Here is a 25,779-nt window from a genome sequence, read left to right on the forward strand (position 1 = left end):
GTCATTCTATCAAAATCAATCAACGATCAGACAGTAGAGAGAAAAGTATATGCCGACAGTCACTGAATTTTATCACTTGCCCCAAAACTACAATTGTGTCTTAACATAGATTTTGACCAACTCAAAGAAAGTGTTAATCACAGGCGCGATTTAAGCGCGTGTAACGTGAACCATGTGATCCAATAGGATAGGACTTCACATAAATTTCATGAAGTTATCTATTAAACATTTAAAAAAGTGAACCTTTATCACATGTTTTGTCCACTACTTTTTTTTTTTTAACTTTATATTTTTGGGATTTTTTATTTATTTTGTTATTTGATTAAATTTGAAAAATATTATTTTTTTCGACTCAAAATATTTATCATGTATTAATTTTTATGAAATTTAAAAATTTTTAATTTAAATATATATAATATTAAAATTAATTTTTTTTATAAAATTAAAGTTTCATAATTTTTGATATTAAAAGGTAAAAATAATTTTAAAATATAAAAAATAAGAATTTTATATGTTAAAAAAATATAATTTTAGGATATCCAAAAAAAAAAGATAAAAAAAGGATAAAGGGAATAATATTAAAATGCATATAAAATAAAAAATTGATCAAAGTAAAATTTTAATTTTTAAAGCAACATTAGTAATAAATATTTATATTTCTTAAAATTTTGAATTACAAAGTTATTTTTTATAAAAAAATCAAATTCTAAAAAAATAAAAATTTAAAAATCAAACCTTAATTTAATAAGAATCTATTTTAAAAAGAAATGAATCATTTAATTTAAAAAATTACTTTTTACAAACATTAATGTCACACATGATTTTTTGTAAACTGACACAAATATAATATAAAAATAAAATAAAAAATAATATAATTTAAAATTTTAATAATAATTATATATGAATTAATAAAATTAAAAAAAATATATTTCATATTTTTATGTTGATACGAATTATAATATATATTTTTTATATAAAATATTATATAAATACATAAATTTTAATATTTTACTCTATATAAATATATAAGATATCAAGTCTAATTTTTTGTTTTTAATAAAAATTGAATGTTTAGGTAAGTATGGTAAATAAAAAAAATAAATTAATTTATAAACTGGATTTCACGATATTTTTGGTAAAAAAATATTAAAAAAAAAACTTAAAAAGCTTATTATTCAAAACCAAAGAAAATGTTTTACACGCCGCCACTGAGGCGCGTAAAACAAAGAGAACCCTTCCGCAGTTTTTGTAAAAAGAAACTGAACTGGCAAAAGCCCGAAAATACTCAAACCTAGAGGGGCATTCTCGTCACATCGTTCTATAAATACAACAAGAATATCCCCTCTGTCGTGTTCTGTCTTTCTCCCCCCTCCCCTGTGTCGTGTCTTGCGGGTTTTTACCTCACGGCTAACGAAGATAAAAAGCTAAAAAAAAAAGGTGCTCTCTTTCTTCCTCATTTGAATCCTCAAATCTAGGGTTCTTATTATCCATTACAATTGGATTCTAAATCCTTTGAATCAACACTTAGCATTGAAGCTTTACTTTGCTTAGTTGGTAAAGTCTGCATCTCTTTGTGTTTATGATGGTTTTTGATTTTGTTGGTATTGTTTTAAAGATGATTATGTTTGTGGGTTTTCTTTTTTGGGGTTAATTTTGTTGTGTTTGGTTCGGATTAGGAGAAATTTTAGTTGTTTTTTTAGTCAAGTGGGGTTGACTTTAAGTTTTAGGATTTCTGGGTTTGTTTGGGTTATGAGAAAATGGTGGGAAAGAAAAGGAAATGGGAAATTTCAAGGTTTTTTTTTGCTTGTTTTTGGTGTCTTGATCCTTGGTTTCTCTGTGTTAGACCAAATGATGGTTTGATTCTTAAGATTTTCTTTGGGTTATTGGTGGAAATTGAAGCTCCTTGGTTGATGCGGTTCTTGATCTGTTTAAGATTTGTTTAATCTTTTCCAAGTGTTAGGTAGATAAAAATAAAACAAAATCAAATGATGACTTGTAGCCTTCATTTTATCTTGGGTTTAAAACTTCTTTACAAATTATGCTGTCTTCTCTTATTAGGATTTGCAAGATGGAGAGCATGAATAGCTTTTGGCAGTTGGGCGATGATCTTCGTGGACAATCAAAAGTCTCAGAGGATCATAAATGGTTGATGGCTGCCACTAAACTGGCTGAACAGACAAGTACAAAGTGTGAACGCATGAACAATCTTGATCTTTCAAAGGGTCCAGCTGAAATAAGGACAAGGGATAAATTTGGTTTCCAGGAAGACAACAAATTTGAGAACCTTAACTTCAATATGTTGAACTTGGACTCCAAGATTGGAGATAATGTAAGCAAAAGTTCCTTCCAAAATGGTATTTATAATATGAATTCTGTTTACCAGAAAAATAACAGCAATAGCCTTGGAAACCTGGTTGGCGACAAATATAGTGGCAACAATCTTAGCAACAAAGATGTCAACAATAACAGCAACACCAACAATAACAACAGCAATGAGAACAGCAGTGCAAACAATGCTGTTGACAAAAGATTCAAGACTCTGCCTGCAACTGAGACACTCCCAAGAAATGAGGTGCTTGGAGGATACATCTTTGTTTGTAACAATGACACAATGCAGGAAGATTTAAAGCGCCAGCTATTTGGTAATTGTCATTTTCCCTTGTCAACCCTTTTCCTTCCATTTTCCCTTATTCTTCGGAAATGAGTCATTCCATCTATTTGAAGACACCCATTCTCACAGATGCAATTGTCACTTCATTAATTTTTACTTTTAACATAATATGGTGGGAGTTCTTACATGTTGCTGTTATCTTTGATAGGGTTACCACCAAGATATAGGGACTCTGTCAGGGCAATTACACCTGGCTTGCCTCTATTCCTCTATAACTACACTACTCATCAGTTGCATGGTATATTTGAGGTTCGTTCACCTATTTTACTCTCATGTAATAGTTATTTCATTTTGCTCTATATTGCTCGAGATTGTTGGTTGAGTAGGCAGTGTTAGTTTTTCTTTTTGCAGTTTGCAGTTCCTTTCTTTCTCTGAATGTTTGCATTGGCCTCACTTTTGCTAGATTAGGATTCGTTGGGTAACAAGTTATGATTATGTTATGTGTTTTCTAGTGGTCTGTGTGACAGTCAATAAGATTTATCACTATAATTTTTTGATGGATATGGTTCTATTTGTCCTCCAACTCAGTCCAAGGAAAAAAAAGGCCATGGATGTTTGAAGTTTGTAATACTGTAATGAGTAGGCATTCGGGGTTAATACATGTATCATATTCATTTGTCTTGAGAAATAGATACGATAATCATTTAAAACATATTTTTCTTCCTATCTTATGTTTACGTTTCTTTTACATGCGCAGGCATCTAGTTTTGGGGGTTCTAACATTGATCCAACTGCTTGGGAAGACAAAAAGTGTAAAGGCGAGTCAAGGTTTCCTGCTCAGGTAAAGTTTGGGTTTATAGTTTGTAGGAACTTTATTGTTTATTTCCGTGGAATATTGCACTAACTCTAATTCTTCTATCTTTTTATCCCCTAACAAATAGGTGAGAATCCGTATTAGGAAACTCTGCAAGGCATTGGAGGAGGATTCTTTTAGGCCAGTTTTGCACCACTATGATGGTCCCAAGTTTCGTCTTGAGCTCTCAGTTCCTGAGGTATGGCAAACAATTATAACTTCTCTACATTATCTTTCAATCTCCTTCAATTTCATGTAACATTTCTTACTAATAAAGTCTTTTTAGCTGAAGCTCGTGTTTCCGTATAATATTTTTGCAGACTTTGGATCTATTAGACCTTTGTGAACAAGCAGGCTCTACATAAGCAAAATGTTAGCTGAGTGGAAATGTTATAGGGTTTGTGGTGCATGTCGGCTGCCTGCCTTTCAGAGATTTTCCATAGAGCGCAAGCCGTGGGTGTAAGTCCAGTTGGTGAATCGTCTCGGGAGAAGTAGGAAATGGCATTAGCCAGCTGAATAAATGCATTGGTGTCTTGTGAAGATGCTTTGTAAACTTTTGGATTATATCCTATGAATTTAAATCTTATAGGTAGACTTGCAAGATGTAAAAGAGAAATGACAACCATGTGTAATGTTAAAAGTCTTAAAGAAATGAAGGCCTCGATGTGTATTTTGTGCTTGTAAATTTCTCCCGTCTCATCTTTGTTGCTCTGGAATCTGCAAATGTTATACCATTGCATGGGCATTGCATATTCTTTGATTTATCACCAATAACACATTGCCAACCAACCTGGTAGAGGTGGGTGCAAGCTAGTTGCCCTTCCTCTTTTCATTCTCTGATAAACAACCTCAAAATAACATTAGAAAATCATTTTGAATTCCTGGATCATGCCATCCGCTCTTAGGGACAAAATGATCGCTACATTCTCCTTGTGTTTTCCCTAACTAGGTAGGATGGAGAGACATTCATTTTCAAAGTGAATTATTGGGGCAACTCCTAAGTGCATGCAATCACAAGCAATGTTTCTTCAGTCTCCTATTGCAGAAAATTTTCTCTGGACGCAGATTTTGATTCATACTGGAATTTTAACAATACCCAAGCTTTCAGGTGTAGCTTTAAGTTCAAGCAAACGATGATATCTAGATACACGGAAATGCTGTTTTCTACAAGCAATATGCTCATTAGGAGACTCAAACCAAACACCTAAAGAAACAAGGAACATAATTTTACCATGAATTCATAGAAACATGCCATTGTGTGGTATTAACTTAAATGCAAAAGCTCCAGGTCATCTGGGATTCAATAAAGGCGTATAAAAGGATACTTATCACAGAATTATAAGAAGACATGGAAGAAGCATACATTGTATATCATCATAAGGTCCGCCTCCTGGAAGTAAGAAGAATGCACTTAGCTTCAATTGGAGGACCTTAATAGTCAATTATGTTAATCTAATGCAAGTTTTTCTGCCCTAAGGTTTCATCTAAACCTGGCAGTGGACAGTAACAGGGAATAAAACGATAGCAGACAACTGGAAATATCTATAACTTGCTGACCAAATCACAGCAAGAATGGATAAATGAAATTCCACCCAATATCTGCAAACCCTATTCATTCCATCGGTCTAATGGTATTCTGCCATTTGAAGTAAATAATACGCCTTAACCATTCAATAATACCAATTATAAAGCCAAACCCCTAACAAGGCTTCCATTGAAGCCCATCTAGCAACAGCTTTATAATTTTTCCACTTCTTTGCTGTAACCAACGCATGCTGATGGTCAAAGAGCAGTGGACACAAGAAACGACCGAATTCTTTGCAATAGCTCAGCCTTTATGGAGTCAGGAATGGAAGCTGCATAAGCAAAGGATTTTAACCAGTCATAGACTTCATAAAGCTACAAAATACCAAAAAAAAAAAAAAAATACCAAAAAAAAATAAAAATAAAAGGCAATAGAAGTCATGAGCTTAAAAGCAGGTAAGTCTTAACAGAATCAAATTTATTGGCAACCACCTGCTTGTACTAGGGAATGGCATAAAATGGGGAAGAGCTTACCAGAATAAACCAAGGAAATTAAAACATCATAATATCTACAGTATGAACAAATTTTCTCCACTCCAATTGATCCATTAATGTTTCAACCTATCGATGCTGATAATTACAAGGAAAACAATAGAAAATTAAATAGATTCTTACCTCTGCCTTTTGGGGTGATCAAATGCACAAGGTCATCCACAGTGACATTATTTCTTCCTTTCTTCTTAATATATGCCCTGTCATACATCAAAGTCAAAGAGGTTTCTTTAAAATATCAGAAAGATTGCATACAAATGTGAAATTACAAGTACAGTACAAACATTGGACACAACTTAAACACCAAAATAAACAAACAAATTCTTGGATAAATAACTAATCTCCAATGGAAATAAGGCTCCAGTGAAACAATTGTCTATTTCATTGCACTTCATTTCTTTGTTTGTCCGTCTGCAAGAAGAAAAAAAAAACATACAAAAACAAAATGCCGACAAAAGGGTTATACAGTTTCACATAGACTATCAAGAAATGTTTATTTGCATAGCATTTTTTGTCATTCTCCAAGACACCACAGCTCATCGCTCCATACAATTTGATGCATCATCATCCTAAGCATCTTGCAGTCATTGTTGTAACAAAAAACACTGACTATGGAAAACTTGGTATATCTCTCACATTTTGGACAAGTCACCACAATCCTCTAAGTTTAGCAACTATTGCGTTGCGTCTATACAAAGTAGTAAGCAACAATGTGGCCAAAAAAGAAAGTAGGAAGCAACAAATAAAATTCTAAGAATCCCAGAACAAATTTATTCCAATTGATTAATCTCATAATTTGATCCATGGTTGTCAGCAAAGAAATTGTTCTTCAAGTATTATGACATGATATTGAACATTCTTTCCACTTTCAGATACTACAAATACTAACCCTTAAGATTAATTATTGCTAAGACAACGAAAGAAAGAATGATTCATAAAACAATTGGAAAGAAGATTAATTGTAGATAAATTAACAAATTCAATACTATGCTATGAATCAAAGGCAGCTTAAAGTTCAAACAGTAACTTGACACGATGGAGGCAGTAAACATGGAGAGGTGAAAAGTAAAAACCTGCAAAGAGCTTTCATCTCATCCTTCCATCCACATTCTATAAGCCTTTCTCTTAACAGCTCCATCAACCTCTCTTTTTCCCCACTCTCAATTAACTGCCAAATTCAATAAAATCATAGTAAATAAATAAGAACACCTAAAAAAATTGCCATAATAAAATAAAACAAGAAAAAAAAAACCTTGATGTTAATAATTTCTTGAAGGGTGGGTTCTTTCCCTTGATCTACTACCCCATCTGGGGTTGGTGGTCGATTTACTGAATGTTTCCTGTTAAGGAAAAAAAACAAATTTTTATTTTTAAAAATTAAAATTTGATTACGGGTTTTTTTAATTTAAAATTAAGGGTTTTACATGATTTTACAGCTCTCAAAAAAGAAACCAAAAGTTGTGATGGAGAAATTTTAACTTTGGAACCGCTGGCGGAATAAGAACAAGGAGAAGAAGAAAGATGGGATTTTTATATATTTTTTCCCCTTTGCCGACCGTCAGTTAAAACGACAACGTACGGAAGGTTTAAGACAACAGAAGTATTTTTCCATATTTGCCCCTGGATTTGATGTTCAGCAGTTGTTGTTTGGGGCTGTTGTACTGGTTCTTTCCTATGTAAGTGTTTCAAATTATTGTCTTCTTTTGTTGTCATTCATACCAAGTCTTGTGGAGCTTCTGACAAGAATGAATTGCAGGTCTTCACTTCTTTCTCACTCTCTTTCTATTGAGAACCAACTTAGTGTTTTGTCTGCTGCTTGAATCTTTTAAGATATAAGTTTGCTTGTTTTTGTTTAGTTTGATTTGGTTCCTTTCGTTTTTCTGTTTTCTTCCGCTTTTAGAAATGTTTCCATATGCATAAAAGGTGATTATGAAGGTTTAAATCAAACTATATGTGCTTTATTGTCCATAGTAGTTCTGTGATTTAAATGATAAAATGCCATTATTTTGTTCTGTGCAACTTTGGAATAGGTTGTTTTGGCTCATGAGTTGGGTCATCTCGAGTGTAATCATGGTATATGGCTTACGTTTGCAAATCTTCTCACTCTTGGAGCCTATGGTATACCTGGGATCTATTTGGTTCTTTTCCATCAGTTGTGGCAGCTTACCTACTTTTATACGTTCTTAGTTCACCTATAGCACGTTATATGTATGAGAAAGCAACATCTTAGACAAGACCAAACAACATCTTACAAAAAAAAAAAAAAAAAAAATCTTCGACAAGACCAAACAAGCTTATGGACTTTGAGATTAAGTGATTGTTAGCTTAAGTCCATTGCATTTGACCATTTGAGGATTCCTTTATGAATTGTTGGTGGACCATATATACTACAAGTATACACAAGCATGGATGTGATTTGCTGGCATGTGAGAATCTCACAGTAGTTTAATGAAGAAAGAAGAACCCGAGTGTGTTTAGGAGGTTTGTCTTTACCGGAACTAGGAGTAACGTTTCCAATATGCTACTGTAGTGAACAAGGATTTAGACAGTCCAAAAGAATTTTTCCTAAACAACCCTAGGTTTTGGCATGAGCATATATCTGGTGGCATCTATCAGTAATAGTACTCTACTGCAGTTAATATACAACAGGGCTTTGAATACCCTTGTTTTTCACAGGACTTGGTGGCTTTATAGCTTAGAGTTTAGAGGAACAATTATTTTGTTGTCTTAGGGCAGCAGAGCTAACTTGTGATAGTGCAGCCCTTCCCCTAGCACAAAATCCCAAGGTATGCAATATCAATCTCTGAGCTAACAGATCTGCGATTAAAAAGTTGAGTTTTCATTATTTGATTTTCATTGTGATGCACCTACAAGAAGTTGTCATCTTTGTTTTGATGAAATTAGTTGGTTTCTGCCCATATATGGTGGATCAGCTCAATGCGGATTTTTTTTGAAGCAATCTTGCTCTTATGAGATAAAGCTTCTTCGAGCCTGGCCAGGTGGTATATAGGTGAGCAATGGTTTAACAAGAGCATTAAAAAAACTCGGCCTAGCATTGATGTTCATAAATGCTCAAACGACACAACTTTCACCTCCTCTGCCTGTTCTACGAGCTTCTGAGATTGATGAGTGGTCAAGAAGTCCTGAATATTGAAGTCTTCTTAAACGTGCAACTCAGATGAGCTTAGCATTGCTCTGGACCTGGAGAAAGTCATAGTTTAAAACATCATTAATACGTGTGAGTGGCATTGTTATTTTCAGATTTTCATAATCTTTACATGCATATCTTTTTCTTTCTTGTGAAACCTTGCAAGATTTTAGTCCCTCTACATTTCATGTTAGATATTTTGCCAGGCAGCAGATAGCACAGAAAATGGAGGAAGCATTTGTAAACTGCATCTATAGCTAGTGTAAAACATTTGTCTATAAAGAATAAAGAATTAAAGATACTGCAAATCAGTGGAGGGTGTTTTATAGTTCATCTTTGCGAACCATGGCAGAAATAGTTAATATTCAAAGGAACAGAATACTGTATACTGTTGTTTGACATGATAAATCAAATATAGTAATTATTTAATCCTGTAGTAAATTCAATGCTTGCTTGATTAAAAATCTTTCAATCATGGTCTGCCCTGAAATCCTCAGTTACCAACAAGGCTTGGCACTTTTCCAGCTTCATAGTTATGGCACAGAATTCCTCAGAAAGAAACAATGGTTTCTCAACGCAGGAATTGATGTTCTCCACTTCCAGTACAGGTATTAAGTTCTGTTTCCTGCACTACTGAAGCAACCGGCCAAGATCATATAATTGGCATTACTAAGGTCCCTTTTGGGTGCCGGGTGAGAGTCAACAAACAAAGGGTTGCTCAGCTACATTGCCAAAAAAATGCCTATAATAGAACTCATTTTTATAGAATGACTATGAGAAATAACAGAGAAATCAAAATGTTCCGCTTGATTGCAATTCTCGGCCCATAGGAAGAAAGCAACACTACATCATCAACTACAGGACCGCAGAAGATACCATTTTTTGTCTGACTTGTTGTGTAGCTGATAAAACTGAGAGGAGTTGGATGCGAACCTGGCTCAAACTTCATAGAAGATTTATGGGCTGATCCTGTCCCATTACTCCTTACTGAAAAATTCTGAATTATCGATCCAGCTCGAACTTCTACTGTAAAATCTCCCTCGCAGGCACTGTTAGCATCTCCTAGTGTGAGGTCCAATCCAAATTATATGCATATGCAGAACCTGCTGTGAGTGTTACTTCTGTCTGTGTGCCTGTTGAAACACCTGAGACAAGCTCCACTGCAGCATTGCCATAGGGTACAAAGAAGTGCTTCGAGTCTATGTATTTGATTGTTCCAACCACAGCCCATTGTCTTAATGGAGACTGAACAGGACTTATTGCTGAATCAAGTAGAATCCATTCAGTAGAGTTGCTTAAAAATTCCGGCCAAATTCAAACCCCTCATTCAGCAACAGGTTATCTGTGTCCGATGAAAGAATTGCAAGAAACATATAAGAGGGTAAAGCAAAGCATATTGGGCAGATAACAATAGAAATAATCTTCACCACACTCTGACTGTCATATTCAGGTTACTCATTACGAACAAGAAATTTGGATTGAATATTATTAACTACTATTAGTACCGTTGCCTTGAACCAATGTTCCGACTGATTTCACAAGTAATGAGTCAATCACTGGCCAACATGTGGAGTTATCATCAGATTCTACTGCTTGGCTTTCAAAAACAAGGTTAATTGGTTCCTCCTGACCCCCGAGGCCCAAGTATTGGCCATAGCTCAGCCATGTTTCCTCGCCATAATGCTGCTTGAAAGAGAAGACCCCCTGATTATCTGGTCCTGACACTACTAAGTCAGCATTGGCTGAACAATTCTGACCACCTGGAGCTAGAGTGAATGTGAGTATATAATTCATGAAATCAGCATCGGCTTTGATAGTCTGGTTGATTTTCCCATCTTGGCCCAATTGTATGGCATGTCCATTATCTGGCAAAGCTATGGTTTGACCAGCCGTTACGTACTGAACTGTCCCTTGGAATGTCCATCCTGGGATTGTGTTGATTTCGTTTAGCATAACAAAAGGGGCACTGGTGGTTAAGTAAAGTTCTTTGGTAGGAATTCAAAATCCGGATTCTGAAGATAACCTGTGAATAAAGATGAATGTCTTACACTTAAAGCAAGATGCAAATCCAATGAAGTGGAACAGAAAAAGAAAATGTAGCCAAGTTTACCTGCAGATGCAAATCCAACGAAGAGGATGAGGGAAAAATGTGGGGGCTGCATCTTCTGGATTGAGATAGAAGAGAAAGCCATTAAGCTGACTATAGGTATGGGTTTTCTTCAAATTCTTTTTGAACTAGATTTGCTACTAGTCTAAACGAGCTGAATTGGGATTATTGATTTTAAACTGAAAAGGAAGCTTCCAACAAGTTGTGTTGCAACTTGGATCCATCCAGTTAATAGTGGAGCCTATTCTGAATTCAAGAACGCCCACCCACACCCCACATATAATAAACCCTGTGGCATTTAATATAGCCCCAGATTGCCTATACTTGAGCAAAAAATTATCAAATTTTATGCACCATAATGACTTTTTTTTTACGCTCATAGCCGGGGTCCCTGAGGAGAGCAAGCTCAAATATTTCCATGGTTCTTGTCTGATATATATATGCACAAAAAATAATATAATACTACTACTACTTGATAATTAATTACTAGGATCTACAAGGTTCTATAGCTAAGTGTTTTCTTCAGCTTTTCTTCTTTTATCGAACTTCCTCAGCCTTCTAACATCGGCCCACCATCCAGCTTCGGCAAATATGTTAGAGAAAACAACATAAACGCCATGATTATCAGATTAAAAAACAAGCATCTTTTTTCAGCAACTTCAATACTCTCATTAAAGCTAACAACAAAGCAGGGATGGCAATAGTATTAGATTCTTGGAGATGGTTGGTTTTAGCGGGAGGGTTTTGAGAGTTATTAAAGCTTATGCATTTTAGATTTTTAATTTCATGTCTAAATTGTTTGATTCGTGGCAGAAACCTGAAAGCAAATAACAATGAAGAACAGTAGTAAAAGTTCAGAATCCTGACTAAGTTTTTACTTTTTTCTTCCTCCAAATTCTTTTTTGCTTTCATACTTGTTGAGGTATCCATTGCCAAATTTTCCTCATGGGAATGAGAATTCTTCCTTTGATACAATGCAAATGCAATAGAAAACTCAATACCCACATCGAAATTTGAGTTCAAGTTTATATTTTTTTCGAGTTTATAGTCGGTAAGATTATTACAAAGTCTCTTCCTTTAAATTTTTGTATGATAATATTAATCTTTCCACAATTTCAATGTCAAAATAGTAAGAATAAAGATTTGCACTAAAAAAAGAAATCAAATTTGGCCACAGGTTAAAAGCCTTGTGGGTCTTGTTAATTGTCATGAGAAGCTCGGAAAACAGGAGGTCTCTCCTTCACCAAATTCAACCCTGAGGCGTGGTTCCCCTGTTTCCCTGGAAAACAGATTCTGTGGCCCAAAACTTTCCAGCCCCATTAAAAAATTGACAAAAAAAAACAAAATAACTCCAAAGATTAATTTAACACACTTTTAATTAAATTTAAATGTTAATTTTAATAAAATAAAATTAATATAAATTTTTTATTAAAAATTTTTCTTAATTACAATTAAAATAACTTCTTTTTAATCATAATTATAATAAATTTTATTATTTTTTTAATATTATCACGATCAATCTCGCTACCTATCTAAACGAAATCACAAAAAACCCATAAAATAGCATTTGTCCCCGGTCTCCATATCACTAACAAGGTAAAGTTGGCTTTTTTATTAATCAAAATCAAAAGGTTTTCTTCATCTTGAAGTGGGTCCTATGGCACGTAGACGGTGGATGATGGGCCTATCCCTCTGTTAGTCATCTCCAAAACATTATTTGAAACTAAACTAAAAGCCAACAAACTTTGTGTGTCACTTGTTTCTTTTCTCCATAGCCGATTGGTACGTTCGGTTTGAGTTATAGAGAGAATCTAAGAAGAAAAATAGGGAGTGAAAATGCCAGGAATAAGAGGACCTTCTGATTATTCATTAGAACCGCCACGTCATCCTTGTCTTCAGATCAACTCCAAGGCAAGTTTTTTTCGCTGTTTTAAGCACTTATTTTGCATTAGATCACTGGGTTTCATTTTTTTCAATTAGGGAAAGGAGGGTTGTTTTTGTTTGGGAGGGGGGCGGGGGGATGGGAGGGGTGGTTTGATAAGTATTGATTTTAATAACCAATCGAAAAGAATAAATTTTTGGATTCCAAGTGAATATCTGATTCATTGTTTATCGTTTCAGCCTTTAGTTTATTCAATTTGCATAAAAATGGTGTCCAAATTGCTAAGTAGATGAAGCTGTTTGCTATTGAATTGAGTTGGGCATGGTCCAAAATGCCTCCTTTAGGGTAAAAGGATTCCCTTTTTCCCTTTCAATTTCCATTGCTATGTAAAACAATTCTTGTAGGTTGTGTATTCATTGGTAAGAGTTTCAATGATTAATCATCTTGTTATTTGTGTCTTTGGTGCAGGAGCCCTTCAATGCTGAGCCACCACGTTCAGCTTTAGTTTCCTCTTATGTGACTCCAGTGGATTTGTTTTACAAGAGAAATCATGGACCAATCCCGGTAGTTGATGATATAGAAAGGTTATACTCTTTCCTTGTACCAAGCCAACACTGTTTAGAACTTTTTAATGTGTTTGTTTCTGTTGGGAATTCTTACTAACTTCAGGACATGTTTTGGAAAAGCAGATATTTTGTTGATATCTGTGGTTTAATTGAAACTCCCAAAAAGCTGTATATGAGAGATATCAGGTGAGTGATAGCATTGTGTATTGCAATCTAAGAAAACAATTGTATGTATTAGCAATTTATGATTTATGATAATTAATCTTGCATCAATCCAGTGTACTCTCTAGTTTCTTCCCTGATTGTTTTGTTCAATATGTTAGTCTGTTATTAGAAGTTGCTGAAAAAATGACTTGCAAATTTTTAATGACTAACAGGGCGCTGCCAAAATACAATGTCACTGCAACTTTACAGGTATGATTTATTCAACAGATTTCTTGCTGGTTTATGTAGCATTATGCTTGTTGCATTTATTCATTGATTTGGCATGATGGTTTATTCAGTGTGCGGGTAATAGGAGGACTTCCATGAGCAAAACCAGAAAAGTGAGAGGAGTTGGCTGGGATGTTTCTGCTATAGGGAATGGTTAGTTTATCCATCTCAAACTGCCATGAGCTTTTCAAATATATATTTCATTTGGGTGCAGATGGGTTGAGGCATGAATATATGCATGTGCGCACTTCACACACGTGTGCATGCATATCTTTGTACATAATTATGAATGAATTAGAGCCAGCTTTATCTGTTTTGAAGTTCTTCTGATTTTCCCCCTAAATCTATTTATATTTTCAGGCCTGTTCTGTAATTTTAGTATTCATAACCTTATGTCAAATTGCATTATGGATGTTCTGATATATTTGGTTTTATATTGATTTTCTGGCCTTTCAGCTGTCTGGGGTGGCGCCAAATTGGCTGATATTCTTGAACTCATTGGGATACCAAAGTTGGCAAGTAGCACTGAGTCCGGTGGAAAACATGTGGAATTTGTGAGCATCGATAAGTGTAAGGTTGTAACTTTGGCCTCTTGAATTTCATTGTCAACTTTCCTTCTGTTCAACTGTGTTTCTGTCAATAGGAGAAATCTCTTCATATTCACCTTTCTGTGTTTAAAATAAATGTAGGAGGAGAATGGAGGCCCATACAAGGCATCAATTCCACTTATTCAAGCCACAAATCCTGAAGCAGATGTTTTACTTGCTTATGAGATGAATGGAGAGGTTAGGAAACATGCTTTCATCCGAGAATGTTCTTTTCTACAGTGTACCTTTGCTTAGACCTTCATGATCATTTATATTTTGATGCCATGAATTGATGGTAATGCAACTTCTATATTTGAATTTAATATTTCCCTTTTCTAACCTTGATGAATGGTTTTTAAGAGCGTATTGTCCCAATGGGTTTCCTAACATGAACTATTTTCTTGTTATCATACTTAAGACTCTTAACAGGGATCATGGTTATCCATTGAGAGTAATTGTGCCAGGTGTTATAGGCGCTCGTTCTGTCAAGTGGCTGGATTCTATAAATATAATAGCACAAGAATGCCAGGTTGAAGGAGGTTTCATCTTTATTTTAAATTGATTTATCTTTTTCCACATTGTCTTCTGATTGAGTTCCATTTATTACCTTATAGGGCTTCTTCATGCAAAAGGACTACAAGATGTTTCCACCGTCCGTGGATTGGGATAACATCAATTGGTCTACCAGAAGGCCCCAAATGGATTTCCCTGTTCAGGTGTTTATAAGATTTCACTTAGATTAGTCTAGTCTTTTATGTGAATTATTTTTTGTTGATAACTTTAAAGCAGGATATATAACACCTTAAGCTTTCCAATAAGCTGTATAACTATCAAGACGATGATTTAGCTCATAAATATGAAGATATAGACATGCTGCTTTTTCATTTCATTTTAATTGGGTCTGACTCTATTGGGAAGAATTTATATATGAGGACCCGTATCTAATGCAGTGCTTACCTTGCTTCCTTTTAGTAAGAAAAATTTTCTTCAACAAACTGAATTTATTTGAATGCAGTCCTAACTAATATTAGTTACTTTGCTGTTTGGCAGTCAGTGATTTGTTCTTTGGAAGATGTGCAATCAATAAAACCCGGAAAGGTTAGTTCTCTTTGTGATCATAGCTTTACAAGGTTGTCTGTGTATGTAACTACAGTTATAACCCTGTCATTGCGACATTTACTAGCCTTTCTTCTATCATATTTCTTATGGCAGGCATGATTTTAGAATTATGCCCTGCTTTATATAGGTTAGGTCTCGGTTTATACTTACTAATACTTATCATATTAAAGTTTAGTTGTGAAGGACTTTTTCACTATTTTGATCCAGATACATCTGCTAGAAGCAAGTGATTCCCTTGTTCTAAATTCTGAACAATTAGCACAGATGCACTATCCCTTTGTTCTCCAAAGTCAACCTAGATTTTAACCCAAAAAGAAGTAACCTGGACATCTTGTGCAAGATTAGTCTCAATCAAAGACCCTTGTCCTCTACTATTATATTAAACCTGTCCTGCAAATTGGATGCTTCTCAAGTTACTTAGACTTGATGCTGTCAAATGTTATGCAGGTAACAATTAGTGGATATGCAGCATCAGGAGGTGGCCGTGGAATCGAACGAGTAGATGTATCTATTGACAGTGGCAAAACCTGGGTAGAAGCCTCCAGATTTCAGAAGACTGGTATCCCCTACATAGCAGATCACATAAGCAGTGACAAATGGGCATGGGTGCTTTTTGAGGTTACAGTTGATATCCCAAAAAGTACTGAGATTGTTGCCAAAGCGGTACATCACCTATCATTTTTTATAATAAAGTCACTCTTACTGAATCATTTCTCACTGTTAGAAGCACAATGCACCGGCAATTAACATTTGATCAGCATTTATATTCTTGTAAATGGAATTGTTTTGACAATAGAGAAAGATAAAAAAGTAGAAACCTAAGATCATAATGGCCTATGGCACCACAGAATCTGGTTTGGTTCCTGATTCAGTTCCGCATATAATTCTTTATAAGCTAGCTGATGGCCACAAACATTGGCATTCAATTTCTCATCCATGTTCATTGTATTGCTAACTGTTTTCAATTTACTTGTCTCTTCTTGTGATTGATCTGCAGGTGGATTCAGCTGCAAATGTCCAACCTGAAAAGGTGCAAGATATTTGGAATCTGAGAGGGATTCTAAACACTTCATGGCACCGAGTTCATGTTCTAGTGGGCCACTCAAATATGTAAATGGAATCAAATGAACGGTTAAATAGCCTGGTTAGCATCCTGAAATATGTGGCTGACTTTCTTTATCATGAGTTTTGTGCAAAAATAGTATTGTCTGGCTTTAATAACACTGTTTTAGAATGCACACGCATGCGTGTTTGGAACCACCATGTCACGTGTAGTTACTTTCCTTCAAAACAATAGTCTTACAAGCCATGGTTCTTTTCTGCCACTTAAAAGAAAAAACAATCTTTTTTTTCTTTTTTGCTCGATCTTTACAGTGATAAGCTTCCAAATTGTATGTTCCATTCCTCATACGTGCCCAATTCATTCAGAGAAACTGAGGGCCTCACCTCTTGTAATGCATTCTCAAAATCCTACAAGAGAAGAAAATGGCCTCAAATAATTAAGCTGATGAAAACTTCACCCTCTAGACATGTTTGCATGCTAGTGCAGACTGGCATGCGATTACCTGAAGAGTTACTGGCCGCGTATCCTCTTTCTTCAGCTTTGTAATTTCTATGCCTTGTCTCAGAGCCTCTCTAAGAGGACCCATAGATGCATCTTTCACTAAGTTTTTCAGATCTGATCCTGAGTAGCCTGCAAAGGAAAGGTACCCAGCAAGGCATTTTCATAGGATAACTAGGATAAAACGAAGCAGCTTGATAGCCAAGAGAAAACAGAAGCGAACCTTCAGTTAACTTGCATATGGCATCAATATCCTTTTCTGAAAGCTTGAATATTCCGTCCATCTCTAAGAGATTACGTACTATCCAGGCTCTGGCTTCTTCATCACCAGTCAAAGCAAGAAACAAATTCTTCGGCATAAATGGCTAGAATTAGATTAGATGAGACATGTAAGTTGCACCTGATGAAGGGGAAAATGGAGTCTCTTGGTTAGTCTTCTCCACGCTGTCTCATCAAGTTCTTGAGGTCTATTGGTTGCTCCTGGATATATAATACAAAGATGTCAAATTAACTTTGGATAAGAGATTTTATTTCATTCTTACGAGATGAACTAGTTCTCTACTTGCTCGGAAAGAATTAAGGATTTAACATGAATGCATATAGTAAAGGTCTAGAGGTTGCAACACTCATTTCCTACAGGAGGCCCCTTAAAGGAAACTTTTTTCCATTTTTTGACAAATATATAAGAACTTGTGGCTTCAACAATACCTATGAGAAGAATCTGCTTACTTCCATTATCAAAGCCTTCCATTTCAATGAGGAACTGTGTCTTGAGTCTTCCACCCGATTCATGCTCACCATCTGACTTACGCTGTAACCAGATAAAAACCTTTTAGCAGAACTCATCGTTAACTGGTTATGAAGATTATTATGATGTAAGAGTCTAATAAACTGCATCAGCCTAATCATTACGATGATTTAAAAGTGGTGTATGTGTAAATTAAATGGATCTGAAGCATTCTCTAGTTCAAATAGAATTCATGACAAATCAAAACTTAACTAATAATCAAAAGAAAATAAGTCCATGCCTTGTGGTGAATATCCACATAAATGACTGCAAAAGCAAATAATTAAATTCATCATCCAGTTTTGACCAAATCTTCAATCATTTCAGTATAGCATTCAATGGTAGCTCTGACACTGATTCAAGTTGGTCTTTAAGAGCAATAAGATATAGCTTACCTGAGATAGAAGTGAATCAATTTCATCAACAAAAATTACAGCCGGCTGACGACAACTGGCCACCCCAAAAAGCGCCCTCACTAGCTTTTCTCCCTCTCCAATCTACACTCACCAGTTGAAATGTTACCTATTATAGTTGATTCAATATACCATCTGGGAGAAAGAATGAAAGCAAGTGGTAACTTCTGGAAATCAAATGTTAGGAGCAACCAAAGAGATTTTAATCTAAACACTTACCTTCAATCTCGGAGGTACTATGTTTAGAGGTGCGTAAATATTTAACAGACCTTATTTCAAAAATACACATGCAAAGTATCATACGGGCAAACAGTAGGAGACATACCAACTTGCTTGTCAATGAACTAGCAGTTATGTAGAAAAAGGTGGCTTTTGCTTCTCCAGCTACAGCTTTCCCAATCATTGTTTTGCCCGTTCCCTGTAGTATAGTAGGTGCCACAGAAGTCATGAACCCTTGATAATATTATTAGAATAGTATCTTCAATTTATACAGAATAAAAGAACACTTACTGGGGGACCAAAGAGAAGAAGACCTCTTCCAGGAGAGCGACGGCCTCGAAATATGTCAGGACGTAATAAGGGCCACATGACCATCTCTGTCACACATTTTTGGGCATGTTCCAAGCAAGCCGCTGCAGTTTTAAGAAGAAATTGTAAATTACAAAAACATTTGTAGATAAGCATGTAGCTGAACAAAGCTGAAACCTAAACGGAAGTTTCATGTATGTTATAATACCAATATCATCCAACCGAACATTGGGATCTCGATAAATAATCTCATTGCAGACATGCTCAATAAGAGGAGGTTCCAAATTCCTTAATTTTTAAGGAAGTTCATCAGGACCACACAGCATTTCCAAACTGGTTTTAAAACCATTAAAAACAAGTGAAGACATGAAGGCAAACATCAGACATCTGAAATATGCAGTTCAATATTTAAAAAAAAAAAAAAAAAAAAAAAAAAACCTTGAAAATGCATCCTGGTTATACAAGATAAAAATAATTCTTAAAATCAGTTTAAATGTCTATGAAGGCAATAAAAGTTCATTTATCTGCAAGAGCAAGGTAAGAAATTCTTTAGTCAACAGAAATCCCAAATGGCTGAATCTCTTTCCAGAGATCAGACATTTAAAATGTAATACATAATCCATGATGATAGGCTGGCATTGCCCAAGGATATAATTCAAGTTGCATTTTTCCTTTGAAGAATTTACATAATTCACGATGTCCTTGTTGAGTCATTTAATGCATCATCACCCTTTCCACAAGTTTGTGATGTCACATTTCCAACACTGCCACCATTAGATCTTATTGGGGAAACAAAATTACCACGAACTCCAGGCGTAAAAAACCATAGGATTTTGCACCATAACCTCTAGAATTGAAATTGGTATCACTTTGTGGGGAGACAGAAGCATTTGGAGAACCAGCTAGCCCTTGTTTTTGTCTCACATCCATTACCTACAACGAAGGGATTAACATTGAAATGTATGGGATAATAATGTAAGAAAATGTAAAACAAATGGTTTCACTTCCAAATATTCCAGACAAAGTAACAATTGGCAGTTTACATGCCAAAACTCTAATATTTTGTATAATACCAGTTTTTCTCTAGCAGTTACAAATCTATTCCCTGAAACGTTAGCATTAGCTTCTTCATTGCTTGATGGTGACCTTGCATTGTCATTTCTGGGGCTGCTGATTTCTATGTGTGAATGCTTTGTCCTCGAGGTATTGCCAAAGCCTTTATCTTCCTCTTCAGCTTTGCAAAAGGATGAAACACCATGTCCCCTAGGAAGCTTGTGATAAAACTGACCCTTTTCCACTTTAAGGCAATCTATGGAAGAGTTAGTTTTGGAGTCCAAAGAGCTTTTGTACGACCAATTATTTGTCCTTGTAATTTTGTTCCCACACAAAGATGCCAACTTTGCCGGTGTCATAACTTTAGACGGCTTAGTCAACTTATCTTGCCTCACCTCTTGGCCTCCCTGAGACACAACCAGAGCTCAGGTTATTCAAATTAAAAAAAAAAAAGAAAAAGAAAAAGCAAAACGGTCAAAAAGACCCCTGAATTAAAATTCAAAAATCATATAAGCCTTTATTGTTTTTTCAATTAATTAAACCCTTGAACATCTATTTTATCAATTGAACCCTTATTAGAAGAAAATTTGTTAACTATTTTTATCCAATCGATACCTTAATTGAGTGAAAATAAATATACTCCGAAGATATGCAATTCGTAACACATTTTATCAACATCAAAGATAAAGATTTAAATGACTAACGGTAATAGTAAAACCAAAAAAAAAAAAAAAAACCCTAATAATAAACAAAATCAAACTTTAATCACAAGTTTTATTGGGAAAGAAAAGCTCTAACAGCAAAAATTACCAAAGAAAATAAGCATATTCCATTTTGATTATATTAAATTGAAAAAATAAGGTTTAAAATCCTAAAATTTAATTCATGATATTAGATATATACCGATCGGATTCTTGAACGAAGGCACGGCGAGCTGAGTCGAGCTTAGAGACAGCTTCGTTACGGATGGGACGAGTGAAGGTCTCATCGACTTCATTGAGAGAGTGAGAACCGAGGAAGCAGAGAAGTAGAAGCGAGCGGACCTGAGCCGCAGCGAAATTCTGCTTTCCGAGGCAGAGCTCTGCGCTGAAGAGCAGCGAGTGGAGCCGCTTTAGGTTCTGATCCAGTTCTTTTCTCCAACACATTTTCTCTTTCGATTTCGATTCTTCCATTTTTTAAATCTTTTCCTGATTTTTGGTTTTTAACTTTCCCGCCAGTTTATCTCTTTGCGTCGCTTTATATTGAGGGGATCAGGAATGCCACTTTAGTTGGGCTAAATTACGTTATAACCACTCTTCTTGGCCCATTAATTGGCTGGCCCAACATTTTTTTTATTTCTTTTTAAAAAATGGGGAAAGAAAGAAACGATAAAAAGAGAGAGAGAGAGAGAGAGAGAGAGAGAGAAATCTATTTCTTCTATCCTCAACCCTTTTGCTCAATAGCAGTTTCTCTTCTTAAGGGTAAAAAGTTGTTTTCATCGAGGGTAAAATTGGTAAAAAAATTAGTCAAACGAAAAAAGCATCCAGTAGCCTACCATATATAAATTGGACAAATTGAACAAAGTAAAAACTTTGTTGCTAATTTCTATTTTATTTTATCAAGTTTGAATTTGATGGTAATTATGCCTAAAAAAGCTACTTGTCATTATCTCAAAGAGTAATCATGAATCCTATGATTTTAGAGTGAAGTTGTGTATTTTATATTAACTATGCGTTAGAATTAATTTTAAGATACAAATATTCATATTATTTTAATGAGTTATTTTTTACGAAATAAAATCATAAGATTTAACGAAATCAAAGTAAATAATATCTTATAAGTTAATATAAATCGTAATATTATTTTTTATTTTATATCTCTCTTAATAATTCATGAAACGATTAATTAAAAAGAATAACTTATCGTCATGAAATATTTATTGACGTGGACTGACAAGTGAATCCTATAATCATTAATTAAAGTCTGAAATCTTGATTAGCTGCTTGTAAGGACTTGAATTAGTTGCTTGGACTGGCATCTGATATGTTTTTGTGGCACGGTATGGTACTAAAGAAGCTATTTGATAATTTGTATGTTTCAACTACTTACAGCCATGTTAGATGCAACTCATCAACAAATACAGGATTAATTTAGCACAATCTTATCAGATTGATTCTCTGTCTAGAAATTATAGATGATTAAGAAAATAGAAGGAAATCAAACAAGCACCAGGTTATCTTCAGAAAGTTTTGGAGGGGACCCAATGAAAAATACACAATCTGGCAGCTTTTTATTCAGTAAAGCCTGTTAAACGATACGAGTACAAATTCAAGCTACCATAACAGAACAGTTCAGAAGAAAGAAATTAAGCCTGTCTTTGCAGGCCTCAATGTACCTCCATTGCAATTCCTCCTCGGTGCCAGGCTGTGGGCTGCAGGTATAGATAGTCATGTCACCACTTGGAATGGAGGAAGAGGAGTATCCAATCACCAGCAGCTCATTGCCTAGAGACTTGAATGCCACACCCCATCCTCTATGAAGATCAGCTCTAACTGGTACTGGTCCCAACTTCTTCCATATGTTGCTGCTCTTAAGGTAGATCCTCAGCTGATTCGAAGATGTTTCGAGATAGTAAAGCTCATTGTTCACCACCGCAACAAGGGGTGGAGATTGGCTTGTTGCAACTGGGGTATCATCTTTCAACATGTCTGGGATCAGTTCCCATGTGTTTTTATCCTTATCATAAGCCTCCCCGCAGGTGAGTTCATTGTCGTGCTCATCTTTCCCTCCAATTACATAAAATTTGTTATCCATGAAGCAACCTGAGCAAAGCTTCCTCTTCTGATGCATCCTCGGGAGCAGCTCCCATGATTTAGTCTCCGGATTATATTTCTCGGCTGAATTCAAGACTTTGGTCTCCATCCCAATCCCACCAGCTACAAAAGCAAAGGTACCACAGGTGGCAGACGCAAACAAACATCTAGGATCGATCATGGAAGGACCTTTAAACCATTTACTTGTTTCCAGTTCAAACCTCCACACGACAGAACCTTCAGTCTCCCTGCCTGACACAATCAAATGGCTCCCAGCACAAAGTGATTCCTTATCTCCATTTATAAAGGACATATCTGATGATGGTAACTCTGGAAGCTTTCTGCAAGACTTGAATAGCCTATCAAATGCCCACCAACAATTGCCCCCAATAGGTGATATAAATATAGATGATTCTTTAAGCCCGATTTCCCTCCTAATTCTAAATAACTCACCACTTTTTAGAAGATGTAAAAAGTGCTTGTTTAGCAAGTAAAGTTTCCAATACTCTAGTCTAGGAAATCGAGCCAAAATCAAATTCTCTAGGTCATCACTGAGCTGGGGAATATAGGAGTAATCTGCATCCTGGGGTTCTACACCACATGAATCACCAAAGCTGCTCCTGCTTGAAGAAATTCCATTGTAGTTTGGATTTACTTCTCTAGTAGCTCTAAATATCTGTATGTTTTCCAGTGGGGGCATGTGAAAGCTATCCTCATCCATGTTGTTCAAGAGAAAGGATTACATAAAAATACCCTTCAAAAGCAAAACAGATTAGACATATTAATTGTGGTCCTAAATTAACAGAGATAATTTTAAGAGCGTTTAAAACAATTATTTCAGAAGCTGATCAATAGTCTACTTTATGCATGAAGAACCTGATATAATCACCTGAATCCAGATTATATATATTTTCACCAACTGACCATTTCTAAACTATTGATTGGAAAGGTCAAAGACAAATATGTAAATTTACATGAATTAGAAACTAGAAAGCATCTTGCCAATGCCAACCTTAAGCTGATAATCTTTCATCTTTTGTGGAGAATGGAAAGGTAAAAATCCTTGGGATGAAGTATTTCACATCACCAGTTGAACAACATTCAGAAGACAATAAGATCCACATGCAGACTTTGGAATGCAAAGTTGATCAAGACTATAAAATTAGTTATGCAGATCAGCATCCATTCATGAACAAAGAAAGAAAAGAAAACAGCCAAAAGGGTATCCAGAAATCATCAAAACAAAGCTATAACACAACAAACACGCAAAGATAAATGAACATAACAGAAATAAATTACGCACAGAGAGAGAAAATGAGAAGCTTTCCAGAGAGGGGAAAGTCAATAAAAAGAAAAACAAAAAGGAAAGTTCACACTTCACAGTCTGTAGAGCTTAAACAGTAACACAAAGTCAAAATTTTGGAGTAAATGAAGAGAGAGAAGAGATGATTTATAGAAAAAAAGAACTGGGTAATACAGGAATGAATCTACAATTGCAAGAAACCCCCATTCGCAGGAAATTTTTATTCTTAATGAAGTATGGCTCATCAGTTGAGATTACCATAAGATGCATTTGGTTTTATTACTTAACAGTATTATTTTGATAATCAAGGAAGATCTTTTTATACTTGAATCAGAAAAAGTAGAAAGCTTTAAAAAGAGAAGAAAAAAACTGTTTTTCTTTTTTTTATTATTTCTTTGCCTAGCATCTCAGTGATCTCTAGTTGGTTCTTGGTCGTGAACTTTTGTCCCCTGCTTTTTGTTAATATTAGGTCATGACAGTTACATATGTCCTATTCAAATTGTAGTAATCAAGAACAATACAAACATATAGGATGCCACGCCCTCAACCTAGAAAATGGAACTCCATTGGACAAGGCTTGCTATCCTTTTTCGGGGTTCTTTTTTCCCACCCTGATTAATTTCTTTTAATCAGTGTTAATGTATTAGCTGTCCACTGATTAGTTGTGGTGGATTTGCCTTTGATTTTATAAATCCACTCACTGTCATTATCGAACAGGTCTAGCATTTGTGTAAGATAAAAAGATAGAGAGACCTGATCAGCTTTCAGCTCACAGATATGAAAAAAAAGCATGCTAGTGAACCATGATATTTGTTTAACATAAAAATTAAACCCCCACTAATTTTTTTGTTAATTGGTAGTAATAGTTAGCACCAGAAGATTCATGGAGGGTGAAAGCAGAGATTGATTAAATTAACAAAACCCTTAAAAAGGATTCATTTATTAATTTGATTTACCTAAAACCAACCACTTTTTGGGGCTGCTCTCTCATGTGTTATGGGATGCTTTCAAAAGCTTGGAAATAAGAAAATATATGTATATTGACATGCTTTTTTCAGGGTTTTAAAATTCGAGGAAATTTGCATCTTTTGACAATTCATGGAACTCGCACAGATTTGAGTGCACATTGGAAGATTCATTTGAGATGCCACACCATTTTCATTTGCTTTCGGGTTTCATTTTATGCATAACTGATCTCCTCTCTTCAGCCAATAGCCTGGTCAAAAACTGAAAACAGACACTTGTCATTTTCATGTCTGCAGTGTATTCATTCTAGACATTGATCTTCTTCAACATAATGAACTTCTCTTTTTGAAAAACAACTTACTAAATAGTATAACTTTTCAGGATTAAAGGATATATAAAATAAGCTGAATTTCAGAATCGCAGATGCTATGTAACAGAACTTTGTTCTCTTTCTTTTTGTTTTGGATAAGCTACAATACTAGCATTATTCCAAGGAATCAGGGAATAAGAACATGCTTCAACAAGAACAAGGCCTACTTAAACCAGACAAAGCAACAACAACAACAACAACAGCAACACAGAAACAAGAAACTAAGCTAAAGATGTCCTGACAAAAAAAATAGCCTTCAAATATGTTGTGTTATAACTTAATATATAAGCTGATTTGGTTCCAAAATGAATCAGAATCTTACTTAAAAAAAAGGGTTGTTGGTTAATCTTTCATCTAGAACAGTTGTTGTACTCTCTCATTTAGCTTTGATCTTTCTCTTTCACAAGGGACTTGAGGCATTGAGCAACCAATGGCAAAGCAGTGGCGGTGCATGCGGCAAAGACGGGGTTGTACTGTGGCCAATGTCTACATTTAAGGGTGTATATGTGCCCTTTCAACTGTCGACTGTTTTCGGATGACATGTAAGAGAAACAAATTAAATATTCATTGATAATCTTGATCCCTTAATTTTCGGATCTCAAAGGCTAAAGGCCCAAAACCATTT

General features: G+C 35.2%; 4 protein-coding genes and 2 pseudogenes across 9 annotated transcripts; 2 read left to right on the plus strand and 4 right to left on the minus strand.

The window, feature by feature from the left end:
- Nucleotides 1-1,281: 1,281 nt before the first annotated feature.
- On the plus strand, nucleotides 1,282-4,149 carry LOC111299516 (B2 protein-like). Of its 3 annotated transcripts, XR_016329840.1 has the most exons (7): nucleotides 1,282-1,437; nucleotides 2,059-2,642; nucleotides 2,820-2,920; nucleotides 3,369-3,452; nucleotides 3,553-3,663; nucleotides 3,785-3,930; nucleotides 3,970-4,149. XR_016329840.1 is itself a non-coding variant. In XM_022894733.2 (6 exons), the coding sequence occupies exons 2-6, from the start codon at nucleotides 2,069-2,071 to the stop codon at nucleotides 3,827-3,829; spliced, it is 915 nt and encodes a 304-aa protein (XP_022750468.1). In that variant the 5' UTR covers nucleotides 1,282-1,437; nucleotides 2,059-2,068; the 3' UTR covers nucleotides 3,830-4,149. The 3 variants fall into 3 exon arrangements, 2 of the variants coding, with proteins under 2 accessions (XP_022750468.1, XP_022750469.1); XM_022894733.2 differs by having other exon boundaries at nucleotides 3,785-4,149; XM_022894734.2 differs by having other exon boundaries at nucleotides 1,357-1,554; nucleotides 3,785-4,149.
- A 614-nt stretch (nucleotides 4,150-4,763) lies between these two features.
- Nucleotides 4,764-7,068, minus strand: LOC111299519 (transcription and mRNA export factor ENY2-like). The gene is made up of 5 exons (XM_022894735.2): nucleotides 6,965-7,068; nucleotides 6,793-6,880; nucleotides 6,614-6,708; nucleotides 5,664-5,740; nucleotides 4,764-5,320 (listed from the first exon to the last, which is right to left on the minus strand). Coding segments are annotated over exons 1-5 (336 nt in total). The 5' UTR covers nucleotides 6,967-7,068; the 3' UTR covers nucleotides 4,764-5,246.
- A 2,349-nt stretch (nucleotides 7,069-9,417) lies between these two features.
- On the minus strand, nucleotides 9,418-10,877 carry LOC111300925 (Emb:.1 protein, putative (Protein of unknown function, DUF642)). Its single transcript, XM_089747483.1, is given in 6 exon segments — nucleotides 9,418-9,769; nucleotides 9,772-9,998; nucleotides 10,001-10,030; nucleotides 10,194-10,664; nucleotides 10,667-10,711; nucleotides 10,799-10,877. Coding segments are annotated over 6 exon segments (1,146 nt in total). The 5' UTR covers nucleotides 10,851-10,877; the 3' UTR covers nucleotides 9,418-9,448.
- Nucleotides 10,878-12,373: 1,496 nt separating this feature from the next.
- On the plus strand, nucleotides 12,374-16,739 carry LOC111299521 (sulfite oxidase-like). Its single transcript, XM_022894736.2, has 12 exons — nucleotides 12,374-12,706; nucleotides 13,146-13,261; nucleotides 13,367-13,429; nucleotides 13,621-13,657; nucleotides 13,747-13,828; nucleotides 14,132-14,250; nucleotides 14,365-14,460; nucleotides 14,681-14,791; nucleotides 14,877-14,978; nucleotides 15,313-15,360; nucleotides 15,829-16,044; nucleotides 16,379-16,739. The coding sequence occupies exons 1-12, from the start codon at nucleotides 12,632-12,634 to the stop codon at nucleotides 16,493-16,495; spliced, it is 1,182 nt and encodes a 393-aa protein (XP_022750471.2). The 5' UTR covers nucleotides 12,374-12,631; the 3' UTR covers nucleotides 16,496-16,739.
- LOC111299520 (ATPase family AAA domain-containing protein FIGL1-like) lies at nucleotides 16,631-20,868 on the minus strand (annotated as a pseudogene). Its single transcript, XR_016330136.1, has 12 exons — nucleotides 20,644-20,868; nucleotides 19,744-20,130; nucleotides 19,366-19,603; nucleotides 18,879-19,003; nucleotides 18,653-18,774; nucleotides 18,468-18,560; nucleotides 18,125-18,226; nucleotides 17,651-17,753; nucleotides 17,343-17,422; nucleotides 17,166-17,292; nucleotides 16,947-17,074; nucleotides 16,631-16,851 (listed from the first exon to the last, which is right to left on the minus strand). The product of XR_016330136.1 is annotated as an ATPase family AAA domain-containing protein FIGL1-like (transcript).
- Nucleotides 20,869-21,966: 1,098 nt separating this feature from the next.
- Nucleotides 21,967-24,306, minus strand: LOC111300490 (F-box/kelch-repeat protein At3g27150 pseudogene; annotated as a pseudogene). Of its 2 annotated transcripts, none has more exons than XR_016329512.1 (2): nucleotides 23,819-24,306; nucleotides 21,967-23,269 (listed from the first exon to the last, which is right to left on the minus strand). The product of XR_016329512.1 is annotated as an F-box/kelch-repeat protein At3g27150 pseudogene, transcript variant X2 (transcript). The 2 variants fall into 2 exon arrangements; XR_016329511.1 differs by having other exon boundaries at nucleotides 23,528-24,306.
- Between the last annotated feature and the right edge of the window lie 1,473 nt (nucleotides 24,307-25,779).

This window comes from Durio zibethinus, chromosome 18 (genome assembly GCF_047325235.1).
Source record: "Durio zibethinus cultivar Kanyao isolate XHJ-2024 chromosome 18, ASM4732523v1, whole genome shotgun sequence".
Taxonomy (NCBI): domain Eukaryota; kingdom Viridiplantae; phylum Streptophyta; class Magnoliopsida; order Malvales; family Malvaceae; genus Durio; species Durio zibethinus.

Excerpts from the sequence above, each read along its gene's own strand:
- LOC111299516 (XM_022894733.2), top strand. The coding sequence starts at position 2,069 with ATGGAGAGCATGAATAGCTTTTGGCAGTTGGGCGATGATCTTCGTGGA. Across the intron at positions 2,921-3,368 it reads AGTTGCATGGTATATTTGAG|GCATCTAGTTTTGGGGGTTC; the intron begins GTTCGTTCACCT and ends TTACATGCGCAG. Across the intron at positions 3,453-3,552 it reads AGTCAAGGTTTCCTGCTCAG|GTGAGAATCCGTATTAGGAA; the intron begins GTAAAGTTTGGG and ends CCTAACAAATAG.
- LOC111299519 (XM_022894735.2), bottom strand. Across the intron at positions 6,709-6,792 it reads AAGAAATTATTAACATCAAG|TTAATTGAGAGTGGGGAAAA; the intron begins GTTTTTTTTTTC and ends TGAATTTGGCAG. Across the intron at positions 5,741-6,613 it reads GAGATGAAAGCTCTTTGCAG|GGCATATATTAAGAAGAAAG; the intron begins GTTTTTACTTTT and ends GATGTATGACAG.
- LOC111299521 (XM_022894736.2), top strand. The coding sequence starts at position 12,632 with ATGCCAGGAATAAGAGGACCTTCTGATTATTCATTAGAACCGCCACGT. Across the intron at positions 14,461-14,680 it reads CTTATGAGATGAATGGAGAG|ACTCTTAACAGGGATCATGG; the intron begins GTTAGGAAACAT and ends ATCATACTTAAG. Across the intron at positions 14,979-15,312 it reads AAATGGATTTCCCTGTTCAG|TCAGTGATTTGTTCTTTGGA; the intron begins GTGTTTATAAGA and ends GCTGTTTGGCAG.